General features: G+C 39.8%; 2 protein-coding genes across 3 annotated transcripts in view; both read left to right on the top strand.

Annotated features, from left to right (window-relative positions):
• The window catches only part of LOC109854446 (titin-like), a 42,357-nt gene extending 33,717 nt beyond the window's left edge, over positions 1 to 8,640 (top strand). The window contains exons 7-8 of one of the 2 annotated variants that reach the window (XM_020427534.1): positions 18 to 4,630; positions 4,746 to 8,640. In XM_020427534.1, coding sequence (XP_020283123.1) covers positions 18 to 4,630; positions 4,746 to 4,848 — 4,716 coding nt within the window. In that variant the 3' untranslated portion in view covers positions 4,849 to 8,640. Of the gene's footprint in view, positions 4,631 to 4,745 lie in introns of both variants that reach the window. The other variant, XM_020427535.1, reaches the window with a different exon arrangement.
• A 530-nt stretch (positions 8,641 to 9,170) lies between these two features.
• The window catches only part of LOC109854418 (E3 ubiquitin-protein ligase MIB1), a 353,567-nt gene continuing 342,767 nt past the window's right edge, over positions 9,171 to 19,970 (top strand). The window contains exons 1-8 of the mRNA XM_020427486.1: positions 9,171 to 9,381; positions 9,848 to 10,195; positions 10,287 to 10,487; positions 10,572 to 10,688; positions 10,766 to 11,095; positions 11,170 to 11,317; positions 11,405 to 11,646; positions 11,735 to 11,932. Of these exons, the coding sequence (XP_020283075.1) occupies positions 9,280 to 9,381; positions 9,848 to 10,195; positions 10,287 to 10,487; positions 10,572 to 10,688; positions 10,766 to 11,095; positions 11,170 to 11,317; positions 11,405 to 11,646; positions 11,735 to 11,932 (1,686 nt within the window). The 5' untranslated portion in view covers positions 9,171 to 9,279. The remainder of the gene's footprint in view (positions 9,382 to 9,847; positions 10,196 to 10,286; positions 10,488 to 10,571; positions 10,689 to 10,765; positions 11,096 to 11,169; positions 11,318 to 11,404; positions 11,647 to 11,734; positions 11,933 to 19,970) is intronic.

Genomic DNA, 19,970 nt, shown 5'->3' on the forward strand with positions numbered 1-19,970 from the left:
CTCAAACAACAATTTCTGTAACTCCAGAGGAACCTCAAACAACAATTTCTGTAACTCCAGAGGAACCTCAAACAACAATTTCTGTAACTCCAGAGGAACCTTCTGTAACTTCTACAAGCATAATTCTTGAAGAATCAAGTGCAAGTGAAGAAAGTGCTGGTATCAGTAAAACAACAGAAGCTGCAGTAAGTGAAAGTACAACAATACCAGTATTAATTTCTGAAGCGTCAACACAGTCATCTATTACATCTGGAGAAGAACATATGGAACATACAGTTTCTATCGAAAAAGAAATCACAACCGAATCTGCATCTTTGGGAGAACAGACCACACAGTCATTAATAACAAAAGAAAAACCAAGCCAAGAAGAAAGTAAAACGGAAAGTGTGCCTTCTGAAGTAGCCACGGAAGAAGCTACAACTCTTAAAATACCAATTATTGAAGAGCAACCGCAAAAGCCTGAGGAAACTGAGGAACCTGAGGGAGAAACATCTACAGAAACGACTGCGGAAACACCTATTCATACCGAAAAAGACACATCTGTTTCAGAAGAAATGCCTGAGATAAAACTTACTACTGAAATACCAATAAAAGAATTACCTCAGTCAACTGAATATCCAACAAGCATTCCTGAAGGAACTTCCACAGAAAAAGAAAGTATACCAGAAATTACATCTCGTCCTTCAGGTATTCCTGGAGAAGGTAATTGTCTTGTTGAAGGACAATCTTACAATAATAATTCGGCTGTTCCACCGGCGAACAAGTGTCAAGTCAGTTGCCGTTGTATCAGTAGTATCGTACAATGTGAGCTTGTGCAATGTCCTGCACCACCACCACAAATGTCAAATTGCACGCCAGTTCCCAGTGAAGAGGCATGCTGTCCAATCTATGCTTGTGATTCGACATCACCTACAACTCATTTAGAATCCGGTAGTCATGTTGTAGAACCTCAACCTAAACCCGAAGAAACAGAACAGAAGACTGTTTCGCCAGCAGAAGTAACAACGGAAGTACCTATCACAGAAGTTACTGAAGCAGTGAAAGAATCTAGTACAATAGCTGGTGAAATTAGTACGTCGGAAGCATCTCTTGCAGAAGTTACTGTTTCTTCTGTTTCTCCGTCAAAAGAAGAGATAGAACCGACAGCAACAGAGAAACAGCAGACTACTCTGAAGTCTGTCGAACCAGTTTATGAACATCCAACTACAATTGGACCATTTGTTGAGCAACCTGAAAAAGACACTATTCGTCCTATGAAAACATCACAGGAATCTGCTAGTCAAGCGCCCAAAGAAGAAGAAAGTATAACAGAATCGACAGTTTCAACCGAGCAACCGCAAGAAGAAAAGCAGATTCCTACTAGTAGTGAAGAGCAACAAATGATCACTTCAACATATGTTCCTGTGGAGCAGAAACTTCAAGGTGCTGAAGAAGAAGCTTCAACTATTACTTATAAAGAAGAAGAAGTTACAGTTCCCACTGTAACAGAAACAAAAGAAACGTCTACACCTGCTGAAATAGAAAAAGCTACGACTATTGCAACAGCTAAAGAAGAGGAAGCCACTACACTAATTAAAGAACAAGAGAAACCCATCGAGGAAGAAGGTACTGAAAAGGACATTACAATTAAGCCGACTAAAGAAACTGAAATAAAACAACCAGAGGAGGAAAATGTGCAACCAACCTCCGAAGCACCTGTTACTGAAGAACACGAAATATCTACGGGAGAAGTAACTGTTACGACAGAGAAACTATCGACCAAACCGGAAATTTTGGAAGAAGAAAAAACTATCGTGCCACTTGAACATGAAAGTACTCCTGTTTCTGAAATTCAACCGACAACTGAATATAAACTCGAAGAAGCTGGAGTCACGTCAACTGAAAGTGAACATGCTGTTCAGACTGAGAAATCAGAAACTGAAACAAAACTGCCTACTGAAAGTGCTCCAGGCGAAATAAAACCACAAGAACCACAAGAACCACTTATACCTGGTGCCGAATCGACGACTTTACATGATCATACAGTAACTAAGGAACATACAACTATAAAATCAGTAGAGGAAAGTACAGAAATAACAAAATCAGAAAGTTCAACTTCTGAAGCTTCTGTAACTGAAGAAGAACACGTCTCTATTTTGACAACAGAACCAGAAACATCTAGTGAAGAAACATCCAAACAGGAATTAGAAAAACCTGACGAGAAAACGTCTAAACCAGGTGAAGAATTTACTCCTGAAGTTTCTTATAAAGAAACAACGCCAGAAATAGTTAAACCAACAGAAAGTACAGCAAAAATAGGAAGTACAGAATATACTGAAGAGCATACAGAACCATCAATTACAGAACACAAAGAAGAACCGTCTGTTACAGAAGTGTCAGAAGAAAAGCCATCTGAAGCTGAATCTCCAATTACTACAGAGCAACCAGTAAAACCTACTGAAAGTGAAGAAACGTCTGAACCAGAACACGAGAAACCTACTGAACCTAGCGTTGCTCACGAATCGGGAAGTACACAAGTTTCGGGAGAAGAATATTCAGAGTATCCAGAAGTTATATCCGAATCTCATATTCCTGTTGAAGCAGAAACTGAATCATCAACTCCTAGTGAAGGTGAGATAACGGAAAGTAGTGTAACAATAGAAAAAGCTACCCCAGAAAGCGTACCTAGTCAGGAGGAACAAGTGACACAGAAATCTGAAGAAGAAAGCGCTAAACCAGAAACGGAATTGCCTGGTATAATTGAAGAGCAAACTATTGCTCCCGAAATTCCAAAAGAGGAAGAAAAGAAACCTGAAGTTGGAATAACAGAAGAACCAGAACAATCGGTAACAGCTTCCGAAGTTACAGAATCAGAAAAACAAGAAACAACAAGAGAAACTATTGAAGAAGTTATAACATCTACAACGGAGAAACATCCTGTTGAGGAACATACTAAACCAGAAGAAATACCGTCTGAAGGCGAACCAAGTGAAAAAGTTTCAACAGAACCAGAAACAACAACTGCTTTAGAAGAACAGAAACCTGAGGAGGAAGAACAAACTAGCAAATCTGACTTACCGGAACATACAGTGAGCGTACAAACAACAACCGTAGCAAATCTGCCACCTGAAGAACATTCAGTAGAGACAGAGAAAGACATGCATGAGCCTGAATATCAAACAACATTATCTACTACAGAAGTATCAAAACCAGAGATCGGCGAAAAACTTTCGCCTGAAGAGGAACCTGTTACAATTGAAGGTGCAACAGAGAAACCTGAGGAAAATGTCACAAAAGTTTCTGTTGAAATGAGTTCAACTGAAAAACCTGTAGAAGGTTTGCCCGAAACAGAAAAGCCAATTGAACCAGAACGAGAGACAGAGTTACCTGAACAAGGTGAAACTACTACAAAGGCAGTTGTAACCGAGGAGACGTTACCAGAGAAAGTTGTTCCAGTAGAAATAATTCCAGAAGAAAAACCAACTGAACTTCCTGAAGGCGAAAAAGAAGAGACGCATTCTACTGTGTCTCCTACAGAATCTTCTGTTCATGCGGAAGAACCATCGATAACGACACTGAAGCCTACTGAGGAATCTGTAATTTCTGAAGAGAAAACTTCTATACCGGAAAAAACTGGATCAGAAGGTTATCCAGAAGATATAACCGAAGAACCTCAATCTACAGAACACGCACCTGAAGCACCTGTCACGATAAAGACAGAAGAGCATCCGGAAACCGAACAACCAGAAACTTCTTCAGAAATTAGTAAACCATCTGAGAGTCCGATCGGTGATTCTAGCTTGCCATCTGAAGAGAAGGTTACTGTTGCACCACTGTTGCCAGAAGAACACGAACCTCAAATTACAACAACAAGACCTGAAGAAGGCTTATCTACTGAAACACCTTCAGACGAAAACATAAAAATGCAATTTGTACCCACGGAATCACCAATAACAGAAACTACGCATGAAATTCCCACAGAAAGCGAGGGAATTTCTCATCCTGATTTCCCGGAGATTACCATAAAACCAGATATTGAATCTACAGAGAGTGAACTGACACTTGAATCTGATGAAGAACATTTGAGACCGGTCAATCATACCACGGAACAACCTGACTACCATCCTGACTTCCATGAACAATATTCAACTACTTTAGCTCCACATATTTCGGAATATCCAGATCAATCCGAAGACAATGCTCATTTCCCTCCGTCTGGAGGAAGTTACTTGCCAAACCCAGATGAAGAATACGACGAGGATGATCATATTTACGGACCGGGCACTTGCCGTTATGGCGGCAAAGTTTACGTCTCAGCACAGCAGATACCCAGAGATGATCCTTGTGATTTCTGCTTCTGCTTCAGAAGTGACATTATTTGCTTGCAACAGAGCTGTCCGCCACCTATTCCGGGTTGTCACGAAGAACCGATCAGCGGCTTTTGCTGTCCGAGATACGAATGTCCTGTTTCTATGGCCGCGGCTCTTAACTTGACTACCACCACTACCACGACTACAACTACGTTACCACCCCTCTTCCACTCTCATGCTTACAAAGGTGCCGTTAGACGAAGCGGCTGCCAAATAAATGGTCAAGCTTATCGAGTAGGAGAAGTCATTAAATCATCGTCTGGACCATGTCTCCACTGCATGTAAGTTTATTTTATTAACGTTTATTCATAAACACATCTCATTTTGTATGTGTGTGTACTCGTACTCATATTATTTACAAGAAAAATATCTAATTCGAATTATATAAAATTTTAGCTGTGGAGGTGACGGCAATATGAAGTGTGAGCCGCGAGTATGCAGTCCAGAACCGATGCTGAGGCAAATGATCGCCGCGGCTACGGCCAAAAGAAGGAGATGAGCCGCCGACCTAAATCGCGGAATTCATTTCTACAAAGATGAAAGAGTCGACAGCAGGATTTTCAGTGTATAAAAGTGAATTAAAATTATTCTAAACTACCTAAACGTCGCGCGAAACACAGACAATAGTGTGCTTCGGCGATCACGAACTGAGTGGCCAAAACGTAAACGTTTATATTAATAATATTATATTATGTTATATATATATATATATAAAGCAAGAAAGAGAGAGAGATAGAGTGAGAGAGAGAGAAAGTGATGATAAAAGCGCGGGAAACGGGGAAGTTATACCGGTCGAAAAATTGTAGAAAATTAACTGCGTATCAGAGCGCGATATATCGGTGCTAATATGCGAACACGAGGAAGAAACGAAGAAACGAAAGAGTGTAAGCAAAAAAATCTTCGTTCGTGATAAATTCGCGTTCTCTTTTGTGAGATATTTTATACGCTCTAAAAAAAACAAAAAATAGAAAAAAATTGCTGAACGTACGAGACTTATGACTGTGCCTTTGTCAGTGTCGAATATCAGCGGCATTGCTTTCGTTTCGTTAACGAGCGCCGTCCGCAAGCCACGGTCTCATCGTCGATATTAAATACACCCTCAAAGCAGAATTTGAATTTTAGCAAAACAAACTTCGAACCACAACACGAACTAAATTTTATCACGAGCATTTTAATGTTTTGCGATTTAAGCTCTCTCATCAAGAAACGATCCCAGTAAAATTTTTTTTTTAATGGGAAACACGAGTCACATCGTGTAACATTAAATTGCTTGGAATGAAGTTGATCTTTTTTCGGATTTGCTTCGAGATTTGTTTTGCTAATGTGAATTCTGTTGAAAAGTCGCGATCGTGATGGGGAAAACAGAAAGAGAAGAAATACGACGAATGCGTTTCGTACGACGCACAAAAAAAAAATGCCAAAAGCAGAAGAAATTTGTCAGTCGTAATGCCGGCCGATCGATTGCACAGTGATACTGAAAAAGTGGGAGAGAATCGTAGGAAGGATATCTCAGTCTATTAGATCGTTTATACAGATAGAAGTTTTTTAAAACATTTTTCTACGCAAAAACTACGCACATCCGCGATATCTTTCTTACGATGTTACAGCTGAAAGTGAGAAATAAGGGAAAATAAATAAGATTGCGACAACATATCCTTACGCGCGCGGCTCATGTAGTATCACTGCGCAATCTCAAGCGACGACGATATGTCATTACTTGCAATGCGATCGAGCGTGTTCTAGATCGTTTATTCGGCTGCCACGTGTATCCTAACGATTGGATCACATTACTCAAGTTTACTGACGTTTACGCGCACTCGAACACGATCGAGAGATCAGTGTTGATCGGCATAGCCGATCGTGCTTCCAGTTATGCCTAAGCCGCAAAGGATTCCCGAAGGATCCTAGTCGTTTCCTTCCTGCGGAAGAGTTTCCGATCGAGCCATTCTCTTTTTTTTCTTTCTGATCGATCTGCCAAATCGTATATATACAGTGCCAACGATCGTGTCCCAGTGCGCGCGTGTGAGCGTATGTATGTGCGTGTGTGTGCATGTTGCATTATAATATGTTAAAGGATGAAGAAAGGAAGCCAGAGAGACGAAAGATACACGCATCTCAAAGCTCAAACAGCGGCTCGCGCGGAGGACCGATCCGAGAACTTGCTTCTCCGGCGAGCTGGCGTCATTATATATAAATATATAAATATATAAATATAAAATATATATACATTTATATAATTCTTTATATACACTGTACCCTCCTGATGATAATACTTAACGATGTTCTATACATTTGTACGAAAGTATATAGTTGTCATTAAGACGAGATAAACCGCCCACGCCGATTCTCCAGTCTCAAAGTGTTACGTGTAAGAATAGAGGAAGCGATATCACTTTCAGGATCTTTTGAATCTTTACTCTAAAGATCAATTATGTTATATCTTGATAGAGACGCGGTTCACACAATCGTCGTTCAGAAGCAAGAGTTATCGAGCAATTTTATGCTTTGAGACTCCAGAACTCCGCTAGGCTCTTCTTAGTATAATAAATAGAACGAATGCTCTATATATATATATATATATATACATATATATATATACATATATGTATATATATATATATATGTATATATATATATTATATATATCGTCGCACAAAATACTGCGCATACTGTCTGTATTTATAATAACTGGACGAAGACGAGTCGAAGTTCGGTCTTCCTGGTATCAGTGGTCCGTTAGTCCTAGTACTTTTATTAATAATTAAGCTAATATCTGTCCAGGAGAACAGCTCCTCGCGAAGAGGAGAATTATGAACGCGTTTTCTCTTTTGTTTTTGTTCACGTAGTCGTAAAAGATTTTTCGCTCGACTTGAAAGACCAACGAATAACCGCGACATATTCATAGAGCTTCCACGGCAACTCGATCGTGATATATAAAGTGGCCATATTGTTACTGTTTTTCCAGATATGATAACTAAAACCGATCTTCCACGTAACATCTGTAATAAATGATTGACACACACATGTATGAAACGTTTTTTTTGTTTTATGCGGTCATAAATGTTACAATTAAAACACGATGTCTCGTATATCTTTGTCACTTTCAGTCAGACGACCAGTACTTTAATTGTAAAACTTTATTTGAGTAGATCAAAAAAAAAAAAAAAAAAAAAAGAATCGATATCATGAGCTGTTCAATTAGCTGAAACAATACGATCTCGAGCTTGTCTTTTATCGCGAGTTTAGTTTTTTTTTTACAACAAGCGACGAAAGAAAGATGTTTGATACTTTGCTCACTAAAAGAAGTTATGCGATCGATAACGACACATAATTAGATGTGTCGGTGCCGATTCGATCGGCGTCGACGATACGTGCGGTGTGCAATCGGTCACCGCGGCTCGTCGTTAAAAAATCAGAGTCGAGTCAGTTCTTTCCATGCCAATATTGTAGCGATTATAGAACAAAAACTATATATTTATCCTGATATCATCCCCCCATCCCTTCATTCATAGCGTGTAATACTACCGAAGGTAAATAAGTGTCGAGTGTTTACAAATAAGTTTTACGATATTATGGTACGCTATTGTAGTACGCTGTAATAAAACGTAAGATGTACGATCATGTGGTAAATACATAGAAATGCATGTGTAAACTAATGTCAAAGCCGGCGAGAGCGGAGTGCACTTGTGAGACATTACTTTTGTCTCGCGTAACTTTGTAAACACATTATTATATAGATACGCGCATCAAACTTACGCACAAAGCGACCAATTTTTTATCCATTGATGTCAATTGCCTTCGTATAATCGCTACGGAAATATATTCTCATTCTGCAGTTTCGACATATTCGTGATATTTTTCGGCATCGAATATCGAGGAGACGTACGGAAAATTTGAGAGATTTGAATTTTCACGCGTGTGCGCGTAACGCAGCAAGAATATGGCGCTTAGTATATATATATATATATATATATACATATATATATATATATACATATATGTAATACTCAATCCTCGCGATGGATAATCCCGGGCGTTTCAAACTCGTCATACGTGAGTACGATTGCAATAACTATACGACGCCCTTATTTCGCATTGTATGAATATAATTTGATATATCGTTCGTCGCGTATTATAATATGTGATAAATGGAATAAACGAGAGCGCGCGAGCGTCCGGGACGAGAGCGTCCCGGCGGTGCCGACTGTATGGAAGTAGGATAGGTTTGACAGTACGTGCTAGTATAAAGTGTCCTTTTATATGAATAAAAGATTTTGTATGTCAATCTGTACATCTGCGTACTTTTCATGTCCTTTTACACTCACACACACATATTTATACATATTATATATATTATATAAATATATATATAAATATACACATATATATCATATGTATATACTACCCTTATTTATTCCTGACGCAAAACAATTTTGTAGAAAGATATACAATAACATAATTAATAGGTAGATATATGTACAGATTATTAGAGTAAATTGTGTGTGTAAATCGTTATGCTAAACATTGAATAAATTCGTACTTACATGTTCTGTATAACTCGAATCTTGAAAAACTCCATCAGTTTTCTTTTATTGTTACAAAAACATCTACGGGCTTCCTCAAATTAGACTTAGAAGAAGAATTAAAAAATAAAAAAAGTAATTATTTTACTCACATCTATCGATATCGCGACAGGCGATAATTTATAAAAGATCACGCGGTTCGTTCCCGGTATTTTCCACGTTCCGTTTCCACAGTTCCCGTATTTCATTCTTCTATCACGTGCAGGTTACATTTCCAACAGGCAATGTTGGCAACACGTGTTTTGACTCTGTCAAAGTAGCAGTTTTCGGTATTACCGTGATACAGGAGTATCGTGTGTTTCTTGATTTTCGAACAAATTACGCGAAAGAATTGTTGTCAATGAGCGATGGAAGCCGGAGCGAGTACAGGAACTCGTACGACGCGTTTTATGATGGAAGGCGTTGGCGCTCGAGTAATCCGCGGGCCCGAATGGAAATGGGGAAAACAGGTTAGAGCGAGAGGTTAACCGCAATAAATTTAACATTTTCTCGACAATACAATATTTTTTTCCTATGAAATTGTTTGCAACAAGTACGTTTGCACTTCCCAATTCTCGCAACAACATGTAAATTTTTTTTTTCTGATTAAATGATTCCAAAAATAAACGATTTAGCTTGCTATAAGGTTATTCTAACATTGTTTATTTTACATGGTATTTGTTATTTAACTCGACAAAGTAGGCAATTGCGCGCGTATTGTTTTTATTTCACTACATTGTATAATGTACCTGGATTTTAAACTAAAAAATATAATTGTGTGTATGCAATGATATAATACTTGTTTTTTTTTTTATTTGACTAATAAACCGTAATAATATAGCCATATTGTTGACAAACTTCGTTGTATTAGTAACAGAAATGTGAGGATTGTAATGAATACTTTAATAATCATTTGCAATTGTGTGTATTTGAAAGGATGGTGGAGAAGGTCATGTGGGAACTGTCAGAAACTTTGAATCACCGGAGGAGGTTGTTGTCGTGTGGGATAATGGCACAGCTGCGAACTATCGATGTGCTGGATCTTTTGATCTTCGTATATTAGACTCTGCTCCAACAGGAGTAAAACACGATGGAACAATGTGCGATACCTGTCGCCAACAACCTATTTTTGGAATAAGATGGAAGTGCGCTGAATGTGGCAATTACGATCTCTGCTCCATTTGCTATCACGGAGATAAACATCACTTGCGACATCGATTCTTTCGTATTGCGACACCAGGAAGTGAAAGGGTTTTATTAGAGCCTCGACGAAAGAGCAAAAAGGTATGGATATAAATTCTTAATGTTTTGCTACTTGAACATTACATGTGTGTGTGTGTGTGTGTGTGATTTGATATTTAATAATTTGATGTAGATTGCAATTCGTGGCATATTCCCTGGTGCAAGAGTGGTACGAGGTGTTGACTGGCAATGGGAAGATCAAGATGGAGGTAACGGCCGCCGAGGAAAGGTTAATGAAATTCAGGACTGGTCTGCAGCTAGTCCACGTTCAGCAGCGTATGTTATCTGGGATAATGGTGCAAAAAACTTGTACAGAGTTGGCTTTGAAGGCATGGTTAGTGATATATGTGATTATTATGATTATTGACTATCTTACTTTTATGAAAATTATGTATAATAATATTCTTTTTATATTTAGGCGGACTTGAAAGTAGTTAATGATGCAAAAGGACAAACAGTGTACAGAGAGCATTTACCACTACTAGGTGAGCAGGGTCCGGGTCGAACAGGACCTCATCTGCAAATTGGCGATCAGGTAAGTAGTTTATTTTCTATTTATAAATGTCACATCAAACAATGCAGAATTGTAAATTTTTCTTTTCCCATATTTAGGTCAATGTCGATTTAGAATTAGAAATTGTTCAATCGTTACAACACGGTCATGGAGGTTGGACAGACGGCATGTTTGAATGTCTCGGTACAACGGGAACAGTCGTCGGTATTGATGAGGATCATGATATTGTCGTATCTTATCCGAGCGGCAATAGGTGGACTTTTAATCCCGCTGTGCTAACTAAAGTTCAGATACCCGTTCCTGTTACTAGCTCAAGCTCTGACAATCAGACGTTTGCTGTTGGAGATTTGGTTCAGATATGTAATGATATTGAAAAAATTAAATTGCTCCAGCGTGGTCACGGAGAATGGGCCGAAGCTATGGCTCCGGTAAGTAATTTTAATAAAGCGAACTATGTCATTCCAGCTGCTTCTATGTTCATAGCTATATATAATTTTTCTAGACTTTGGGAAAAATAGGCAGAGTACAACAAATATATCACGATGGAGACTTAAAAGTGGAAGTCTGTAGTACATCATGGACGTATAATCCTCAAGCTGTTACAAAAGTAGCTAGCAACGACGGAAGTCTTCCAGGACATAGTAGTGGTGGTAAGTGTAAAATGAGTAAGAATTAATTGTATAAAGAAGTAGTCGTACACTTTTCTTTTATGTCGCTACTTTTACATGATTTTTCAGAACGATTATCAGCGTTATTAAAGAAATTATTCGAAACGCACGTCTCCGGTGACGTAAACGAAGAATTAGTAAAAACCGCCGCGAATGGCGATGCTGCTAAGTGCGAAGAGTGTTTAAAACGACCGGAAGCCGATGTTAATGGTGTATTTGCTGGACACACTGCTTTACAAGCCGCAAGTCAAAACGGCCACTTGGAAGTTATCAAAATACTACTCCGATACAAAGCAGATGTTGAAATAGAAGTAAGTGTTGTTCATAATCACGCGCAAATATCATGCACATATACATACTCGATTTGTTTGCTTATCGTACGCTGTTTTTGGGAAATAGGATAAAGATGGTGATAGAGCTGTACATCATGCCGCTTTTGGTGACGAGCCAGGAGTTATGGCACTTCTGGCTGGTGCCGGCGCCGATCTGAACGCACGAAATAAAAGACGTCAAACTGCTCTTCACATCGCGGTTAACAAAGGACACGCTGGTGTTGTGCGAACTTTGCTGGAGTTAGGATGTCATCCGAGTCTTCAGGTAAGTACATAATATAATTTTTATTAGTAGTACCGTCACAAATGGCCTAGCTCCTCGTAGACTTGATTTACATAAATTTTCTTACATACTCACTCTTTCGCAAAAGCGATACTAATATTTTCAGCATTTGTTTTCAGAATTCTTAATATATACATGTTAAATGTTTACATATTATTCAAATTGCAAAACATATTACATAATATTGAACGTATCTTATATGTATGTGCATAGAGTGTTTTTCAATTATTATTTAAAACGCTGCGAAGAGTGTTATCTCCCTTCTATAACGAACTTTTTACGCGAATTATAATATTGAATAGTATTATAACAAAAGAAAATTTCTTCTTTGCGCGCGGACGAGGAACAGAGTTCGTCTGCTCGGAAAGGGGGAGCGGCCATTGCGGCGCTTGCTAAAACCACAGAATTATCTTATTATGGTAGAGAATGGCTGCAAAGACTAAGAGAGTCTATATAATACAAAGTCACTAGTATAAGTAAAATATCAAAGAATATCAAATAATGAAAAGATAATGGGACGAAAGACAGTATGTACATGGTCGTGCTACCGCGCGAGTATGTGTGTAAAGAGCACCACTACTATTACTAATTACAAGAAAGAAAAGCGTTAAATGCGTTGAGTCTTCACATATTTAATGATGATGAAAACAATAAAAGTTCTCTTATCTTATTGAAAAGTCTTTGGTACGTATCGTGTTACGTATGTGTGCCAAGCAGCGGTGTATTAAGTTTTTATTAGTAACTGTGCGATCTCGGGGATTATGTGTACACGAAGTTATACATATATTGGTATATTCCCCCCTTGCAGATTAAACAATATTTCTGTTTATACAGTCGAAGTAAATCAACGACTTAGAAAACCGCGGGTTTATTGTAGGAGATTGTGCCGGAATGAAATCTCGTGAAATATAACCATAGGCGGAGGTTTCGGTGGCGGGCCACAAGGGAGGATAAACAGAACAGGGTGGAGGGGGATTGTTTATTTTATTCTTGAACTGTCTAAACGTGATATATTTGTGGTATTCCACCCTCCAATGATTTATGCCGGTCTGAAACTGCGTAAACGAACACTTCTCCCGCTAGTTCTCCCCTTCTCCTACCTCTTTTTAATCTTATGCTTCGTTTTCCTTCTCTCATTCCGTTTCTAACACCGCGCGCAGCGCTCTTTCCTGGATACAACCTGATAGTAGAGATAGTAGCGCTTACAGTCGTTTAATCTGTATAACTAGTTAACTTTTCTATTTCACTAAATCTACTAAAGTCCCATCTCACCTCGCACAGAAATTCTATTAAGTTTCTCGAAAGTGTTTAATCCGCGAAAGGTTATTCGCTGAATAAAAAAAAAGAAAAAAAAAAGAGAGAAAAAGAGAAAAATATCTACATGAGATAATCTGTAAAATAGATACGTGCTATGGATATTGATTATGGATTTGCAAGTTTGTGTAACACGTGATATGCGATAGTCGTAGAGAAGTACATATTTCTTTTTTTCTCACTCTTCTTCTCTCTCTTTCTCTTTCTATCTTCTTTTTCTCTCACGGAAGTGCTTTTCATAAAATCAAATGTGCAACGGCGCCGTGGCTTATCTTGCGGAGTAAAGAAAATAAATTTTAGTTTCTTCTCTCTCTTTTTCTCTTTGAGACGTAGAGAAGATAAAATAAAAGCAAAAAATGGAAAACGAAGAGTGAAAGAGAGATAAAAAGAAAGAGAAAAGAAGGAGATATAGGTATAAAGAAAATGAAAAGGTATGATGTATCGGGGCGTATACATTATTCTTTTTGTCTTGATATTTGAGAAACAGAGGGTTGGTGGGATGTAACCGTACGCAACTGTATTTTATTACACGTATACTGATAGTACTCGATGGGAATACTTGTGAATTTTCTTCACGTTAAACAGTCAAACTATACTTTTTTAATGCTATGACCATGTACTTTTTCAATGCACGTCTTCCGAGCCAAGTTTAATCTGTTTTACGTAGATACGTCGTATGTTCATTGTGTATAACGTGTAAACATAATTCGCACATCGACAATTTCTCATTCCTTTTTAATACTAATGCAGTATATTTGCGCGCGAGCACTTGATACACACGAATGTGAATTAGTGTTAATTCACCTTTGTTACACGGGTATCTCCTCATTTGCAGGAGACTTAATTAATTCAGTTATCTGCCTCGAGGAAGCCTCGAATTCCACCTGCGTTACGAGTGTCGCGGGATTGTGTTTGAGAATACGTGTTGCGCATAATCAAGACGCGCTGTGTACATTTGGTGCTCCGGCAATGGGGTAGAACACTACGGATCCCCCGCTATTTCCCTTCGAAGCAGTTCTGAGGCTGAAGACAGCCAGAAACATTTTCCGCGATAAATAACATTTCCATCGCTCGGCGCACGTAACTTGTTGATAACTTGTTGTTTTCTTTTTCTCTTCACATATAAATTTACATAGAAACTTGCTACACTCTGAAGCGCTCTGACGTTTTCTGTCTACTTGACGACTTTTAAGGCGCACGTGTTCGCTTCGTCCAATTTTGCGCGAAGCATCAGTCTCTGTTTATAAGAAACGGTTTATCAAAAATTTAGGAATTTGTTGCACGTGCATGTAAGCGATCGTAGTGTAAATTATCGCAAAAGCTTTTTCCTCTCATAACGCTCTCGCCAGCGGCTTAGAGAAGTAATTAAGAAAGTTAGGCGATACCCTTCCTCATTTTCATAATCACCGCACAAAATGGTATAAATTAACAGTAAACGTAAATCAACGATGTTTTTACGCGGTGCAGGGTGTATTGCAACCGTCGTGAAATACCGTCTGTATATATTTCATCAGGCCGGGCGTATAAGGTTTCGCGAAAATATGCTTGCATTTAGAGCACGCAGAATTACGGTTCACGTCTGTTTCTTCTCAACTATGCTCTCATTCCGCAGCCAGCATTTGCATAATTGCACTTTTTAAGCGGCAGGGAACTCTTTAATGAGAAATTACCATCGAAGTATTCGCGTTTTGTCGAAACTTTTAGATTTCCTTTGGGAAGCTTTATTATTTTTTACCAGTTTCTATCGAGTCTTTATTGCGCCGGTTGAAATTGTCGAACTTGTAATCGTTGTAGCTATTGTTCTTGTTCGACGTTATTGCGAAAATTTTTGTTTCCGCGCGGCAAAAAAAAAAAAAAAAAAAAAAAAAANCGTTTTGTCGAAACTTTTAGATTTCCTTTGGGAAGCTTTATTATTTTTTACCAGTTTCTATCGAGTCTTTATTGCGCCGGTTGAAATTGTCGAACCAGTATTCGAAGTAGATGATATTCTTGTGCGGAGAAATCGTGTAAATTTATGGTTCCACGAGCAAAAAAAAAAAAAAAAAAAAAAAGAAGGAAGCGTCGTCGTTCCTTGTCTTGTTTTATTCCATCGGGAAAGTTTTTGAAAGAAAGTCTGTTTTCTCGCGCGTTGCGCGCATTGAATGTACTTTTCGCGAAGGAATAAAATTTCAACGATCACGTACGTGTGTGCCAGACAAGAAAGGCAGACTCTCGCGCCTGGCACGTGCGTGAAATTCCGACAAGTCGATCCCGACAATACCTTCGAGGTCTGCGGGGAGGAGTTGAAGGGGCGAGGGGAATTTTTGCGATCGCGCTATCATCCTGTCTGCTTCGTTGAAGGATCGTACTAATCGAAATACCGGACGTCTTTGGCGCTGTTACGTGTGTGGATGCTTCTCGCGTGTGTAGCGCAGCTCTTCGTTGCTGCCGTTAAAATTGAGCCAGTCATTCTTACAGCTTTCCACCACGTTCATTTCGAAAATGCCGGAGGAAAAATATCCGAGAGAAAGAGAGAAAGAGACCGCCGCCGTGTAAAGCTTTTTTGTTACCGATGTTGATTGCTTTCGATGTCTTTTCTCTTTTTCAAAATGGCCGCCAGAAAAGCAATAATATAATTGTGAACATTTGAGCAAGATAGTAATGTTTTTTTCCCAACGCGTTGAATCCCAACGGCACAACAATCCGATTTTTTGTGTATCACGACGACAAGAAGTTGATTGTGCACATTGTGCAGTCGTTGGTCGCGGCACGTGTCGCGTGAGTTTCAGTCAATGAGGATTAATTGCTTTGGAGAAATAGCGTCCTCTCGTGACCCTGCGGAAACCCTCTCTGACACGACATTCCAGTCGAAACCACTCCATTTTACGAGCACGGTCATTTACCGAGAGACAACATCGTGTACACACGTCATAATCGAGGCTGATTGTGTTTATTACACGACTAATACTGTCGAATAAATGCCGTCGCGACTCGGGCGCGTATATATCTGTAGTTCGCGAGGCGTGTTACGCGATTCATTGATGATTGAATGCGATCATTCCTTTCGAACCGCGTAGATAATTACGCGCGACTTGACAGAAAGACTCTTTCGCGATGACGCGGTTTCCTCTCTTCGCATTCATTTCCTCCCCAAAAAAAAGTCTCTTCGGGCATAATGAGGCATAAAGGAATAAAAGTCTCTTGAGATATAATGAGGCATGAGAGGGATAAAAAAGAGATGCGCGAGCGCGCGAGATATATTCGGCGGCTCTGTACTCCGTCGTGCGAATAATGCATTCAATCGAATCGCGCGCGACAGTCGATGCCGGGCGTCTTCTATGAGGAAAAGTGGTTCGTTTCGCAGCGTAGAACGCGACGGGAGGAAAAAGGGGAATGTCGCCGGGTGGAGGAAGGTTCCGTATATGGCGTCTATTACAAATCCAATACCCACCTCTAGTCTGGTACACCTCCTCTAGCCTTTGCTCTCTGTTTTTTTTCCTCTTTTCGATTCCCCCGCCTATGGTAGTCGTCGCATCCTGGCTGCGACGCTACTATAAAACATATTCGCTGACAGCGACAATATTCCCCTCGGCACACTGCAGACTCGACAGAAGTAACGCTCTCGGGCCACACATTCGCGCAGAAAAAACGCTTACTCGCGCGAGAGATCACATTTGATCGCTCCGCGCGGACATAATTCTTTCTTGGATATTTCGGTTATGCTTTTTTCTTGCCGCTCGTTACTACTGTATTATGCATATTACGTAGATTGACGGGTTTAGTTTGCGGTTGGCCAGGTTAGTCGGGTTGTGTAAAATCTTCCTTTTTTCTTGAATTTTAATGTTAAAAAAAGTTTGACGGAGCGAAGCGCTCCGTTCTGAATTTTTATATTTTTGTCCTTCTGCATTCTTTCGTTTTTTGTTGAATTTTTCCATTACCGCTCTCGTTTTGTCGCGCCGTTTTCTCGCTCATGTTTTACATTTATCAACGTAACGAACACTATGATTCTAGTTATCTCATTAATTCGTATTTATATTATTGTTTACATTATTAATCGAGTTAAAACATAGATATAACACGCATAGATAACGTAACCTACGTCTCGCAAGAAACACATTCCCGATATATCGTAGGGAGTATGCAAATATTTCGTTTATATCTTGTCTTGTGTTTAAAACGGAAACCCGCTGGGACCTATGCAAACCATAGAATCCCAGAGGCTCCTTTTCAGATATACTTCGAACTCCGTGCACAGCTGCCGCGCGCGCGCGCTATTCCCAGCATGCATTGCCATTCGCTTCCTTCCGGAATAGCAAACTAGCTCGTTGGTAGTCGAAAAATGCCTCGGTCCCAGGCCAATCCCTCACAAGAACATGGACAAGAGCGTTTTAAATAAATACCTGAATAGATTCTCCGCGTAAACGGATTTAACACTTCGCTTTTACAGCGCGGAAACGTCTACGTTTCGAGGTGTATTCTTGCATTCTGCATGGGCTTTCGTGAGCGGAATCTCAAGTCTGATTGTAGTAGTAGCACTTTCAACGCGTTTGTATCGGACATTTATTTTTTTTTTATTTTTTTTTTTTCTATTTTTACAACGAATACGCGGTGCGTTTTCCGCTTCGCGCGACTTTTGGCATTATTTACGCGTACGTCGCTCTTAAACGTGCAATTTTCTGACGACAAATCTTTTTTTTGTGTTTTGAGCCGATGAAAACGAGCGTAATCCATATATTCTATTGACGGTTAGCGTCTCGTCGGCATTTTTTTTTCGACATTTTTAAAAACAACATTTTTAAAACGTCGAGCTCGTGTGCGTTTGATCGATGTAAGGGACTATAAGGGGAGCTTATATACCTATATGTGTGTCATGGTCGGTGCAATGTCGGGCTTGAAACGTTGGTAAAAGAGGATCGTAAAACGGGAAGCGTATTACGCTGTTAGTAGCGAAGCGGACGAAGTACACGTTGATTATTTTTACAGTTACGGTCTGTGCTTCGCGATCGTAGACCACGGGTTAATAGGATGGACGTCCGAAATGGCTCGGATGCTCGCGAAAGCGTTTATTTATTCGATATAACGCCCTAGATAGAGTATTTCTCTGTTAAAACAAACGGATTAAAAAGGTTTTTAATCTTCTACGTAAAAAAGAGAAAAGTAAGTCCGTTTTTTTTTATCAATAAAATATTTTTTTCCTTTAATATATATCATTCGCGTGGAATTTGCTCTTGAATCAACTCGGATGCGAGCGTTTTCTGTCGACACGACAATCACATCGTCAATTTTGTTTTTCTTTTTGACATTCTCGCCGACGAAAAATGTGACGGAAAACGTTCGCTAACGGCCACAATAACAATGCGACTCGCATTGTTCAGAGCGACATTAAACTTGCGATGGCGATTAAGGGGTGGCTCTCTCCGACGAAAGCAACGCGCGAACAAGAAACAGCAACAAACTCTTAGTCGAGCCGTTGGTGCCGCGCCTCTGCTGTACTCAAGTACTTAGGCGGAGAGTCCCTTCGTGGAATGGCGTGCAAGTGACGGGCTGCAGCACTCAACCTTCGAAACTTAAGCGTGTTTATGCTGGCCCCGGTCGCACCACTTGCGGCTCTCCAAGGGGTGATTCGGCAGCTGCCTCCCAAGGATTAATACCTTTGAGACATCGCTTTGATAACACGCGAGGAAGAAAGGGGTTCTTTTTTTTTTTATGTAAACAGGAGTACGCTGATCTTGTGTGTGTGTGTATGTTTTTAAGCGAATCATCTTCTTCATCGCGAGAGATCGCGTAACTTCTTGTTTGTTTTGTTTTTTTAATTGTAAATATCGTTGCTAATGACTTAGTCATGGTGAGACTGATGCGATTTATTGTTACGTGTGGAATTAAATTTTTGGCAAGTCAAATCGACTCACGGACAAACGAGCAACGGCGGGAAGTTGATTCCGAGTCGGTGAATAATTCTCGGTTATGGGTCGCGACGGTAGTCGAAGTTTCGGATGAAACTTCTGATACAATGACAGTCGGTATTAACATTCGATATTCCACAGTCGTAAACCTACGGAAGGGTCTGCGGCAGCACCGCAACTTCCCCACTGTCACTTCTCCCTCGCTACAGCTTTCCTCTTTCTCTATACAAGCCACGGTTTGCTTAGGTATTCGATAAGCGTGTCTGTGTGCTGGCGCGCGTTTCTACGGCGTTCGCGCTATTGCGTATTAACGCGGCTTGACGCGAACTCAACGAAGTCTAGAAAGTTAGCTCGTAAATTCCACCTGATATTCGTACACGGGATGCGCCATAGTCCGCGTTATCGATGATACTAAATGAAGGCTTGTAACTTTGATAATAAAATTTCGCCCTCCAGTCGCTTTCCGCGTAACTCGCGTGAAACTAACTATGTCCGATCTGGAATCGCTCGCTTTCGTGGGAAAGAATGTACGTGCGTGAAAATAACATTGTGTAATAACAAATGTATACACACACATACACACTTACAAGTTTGTACATTAACGTTTATCGCGCGGACCAAGTAAGCGACACATAGAAAATTGTAGTGAAATTTCTATCGAATATTTACCGTGTTTCGCAAAGAACAGAGGGGCAACAAAAGCGAGAATTCTATGCGTACATTCTATACGAACTTAATATTTGTAGTAGCTACGGATTTGTGTTGCGCAATAACCTTCGCGTGTTATTCCAAAATGGATCCAGGCAGATTGCCTGAAATAACAA

Source organism: Pseudomyrmex gracilis, unplaced genomic scaffold (assembly GCF_002006095.1).
Source record: "Pseudomyrmex gracilis isolate BER0280 unplaced genomic scaffold, ASM200609v1 scaffold_65, whole genome shotgun sequence".
Classification (NCBI taxonomy): Eukaryota; Metazoa; Arthropoda; class Insecta; order Hymenoptera; family Formicidae; genus Pseudomyrmex; species Pseudomyrmex gracilis.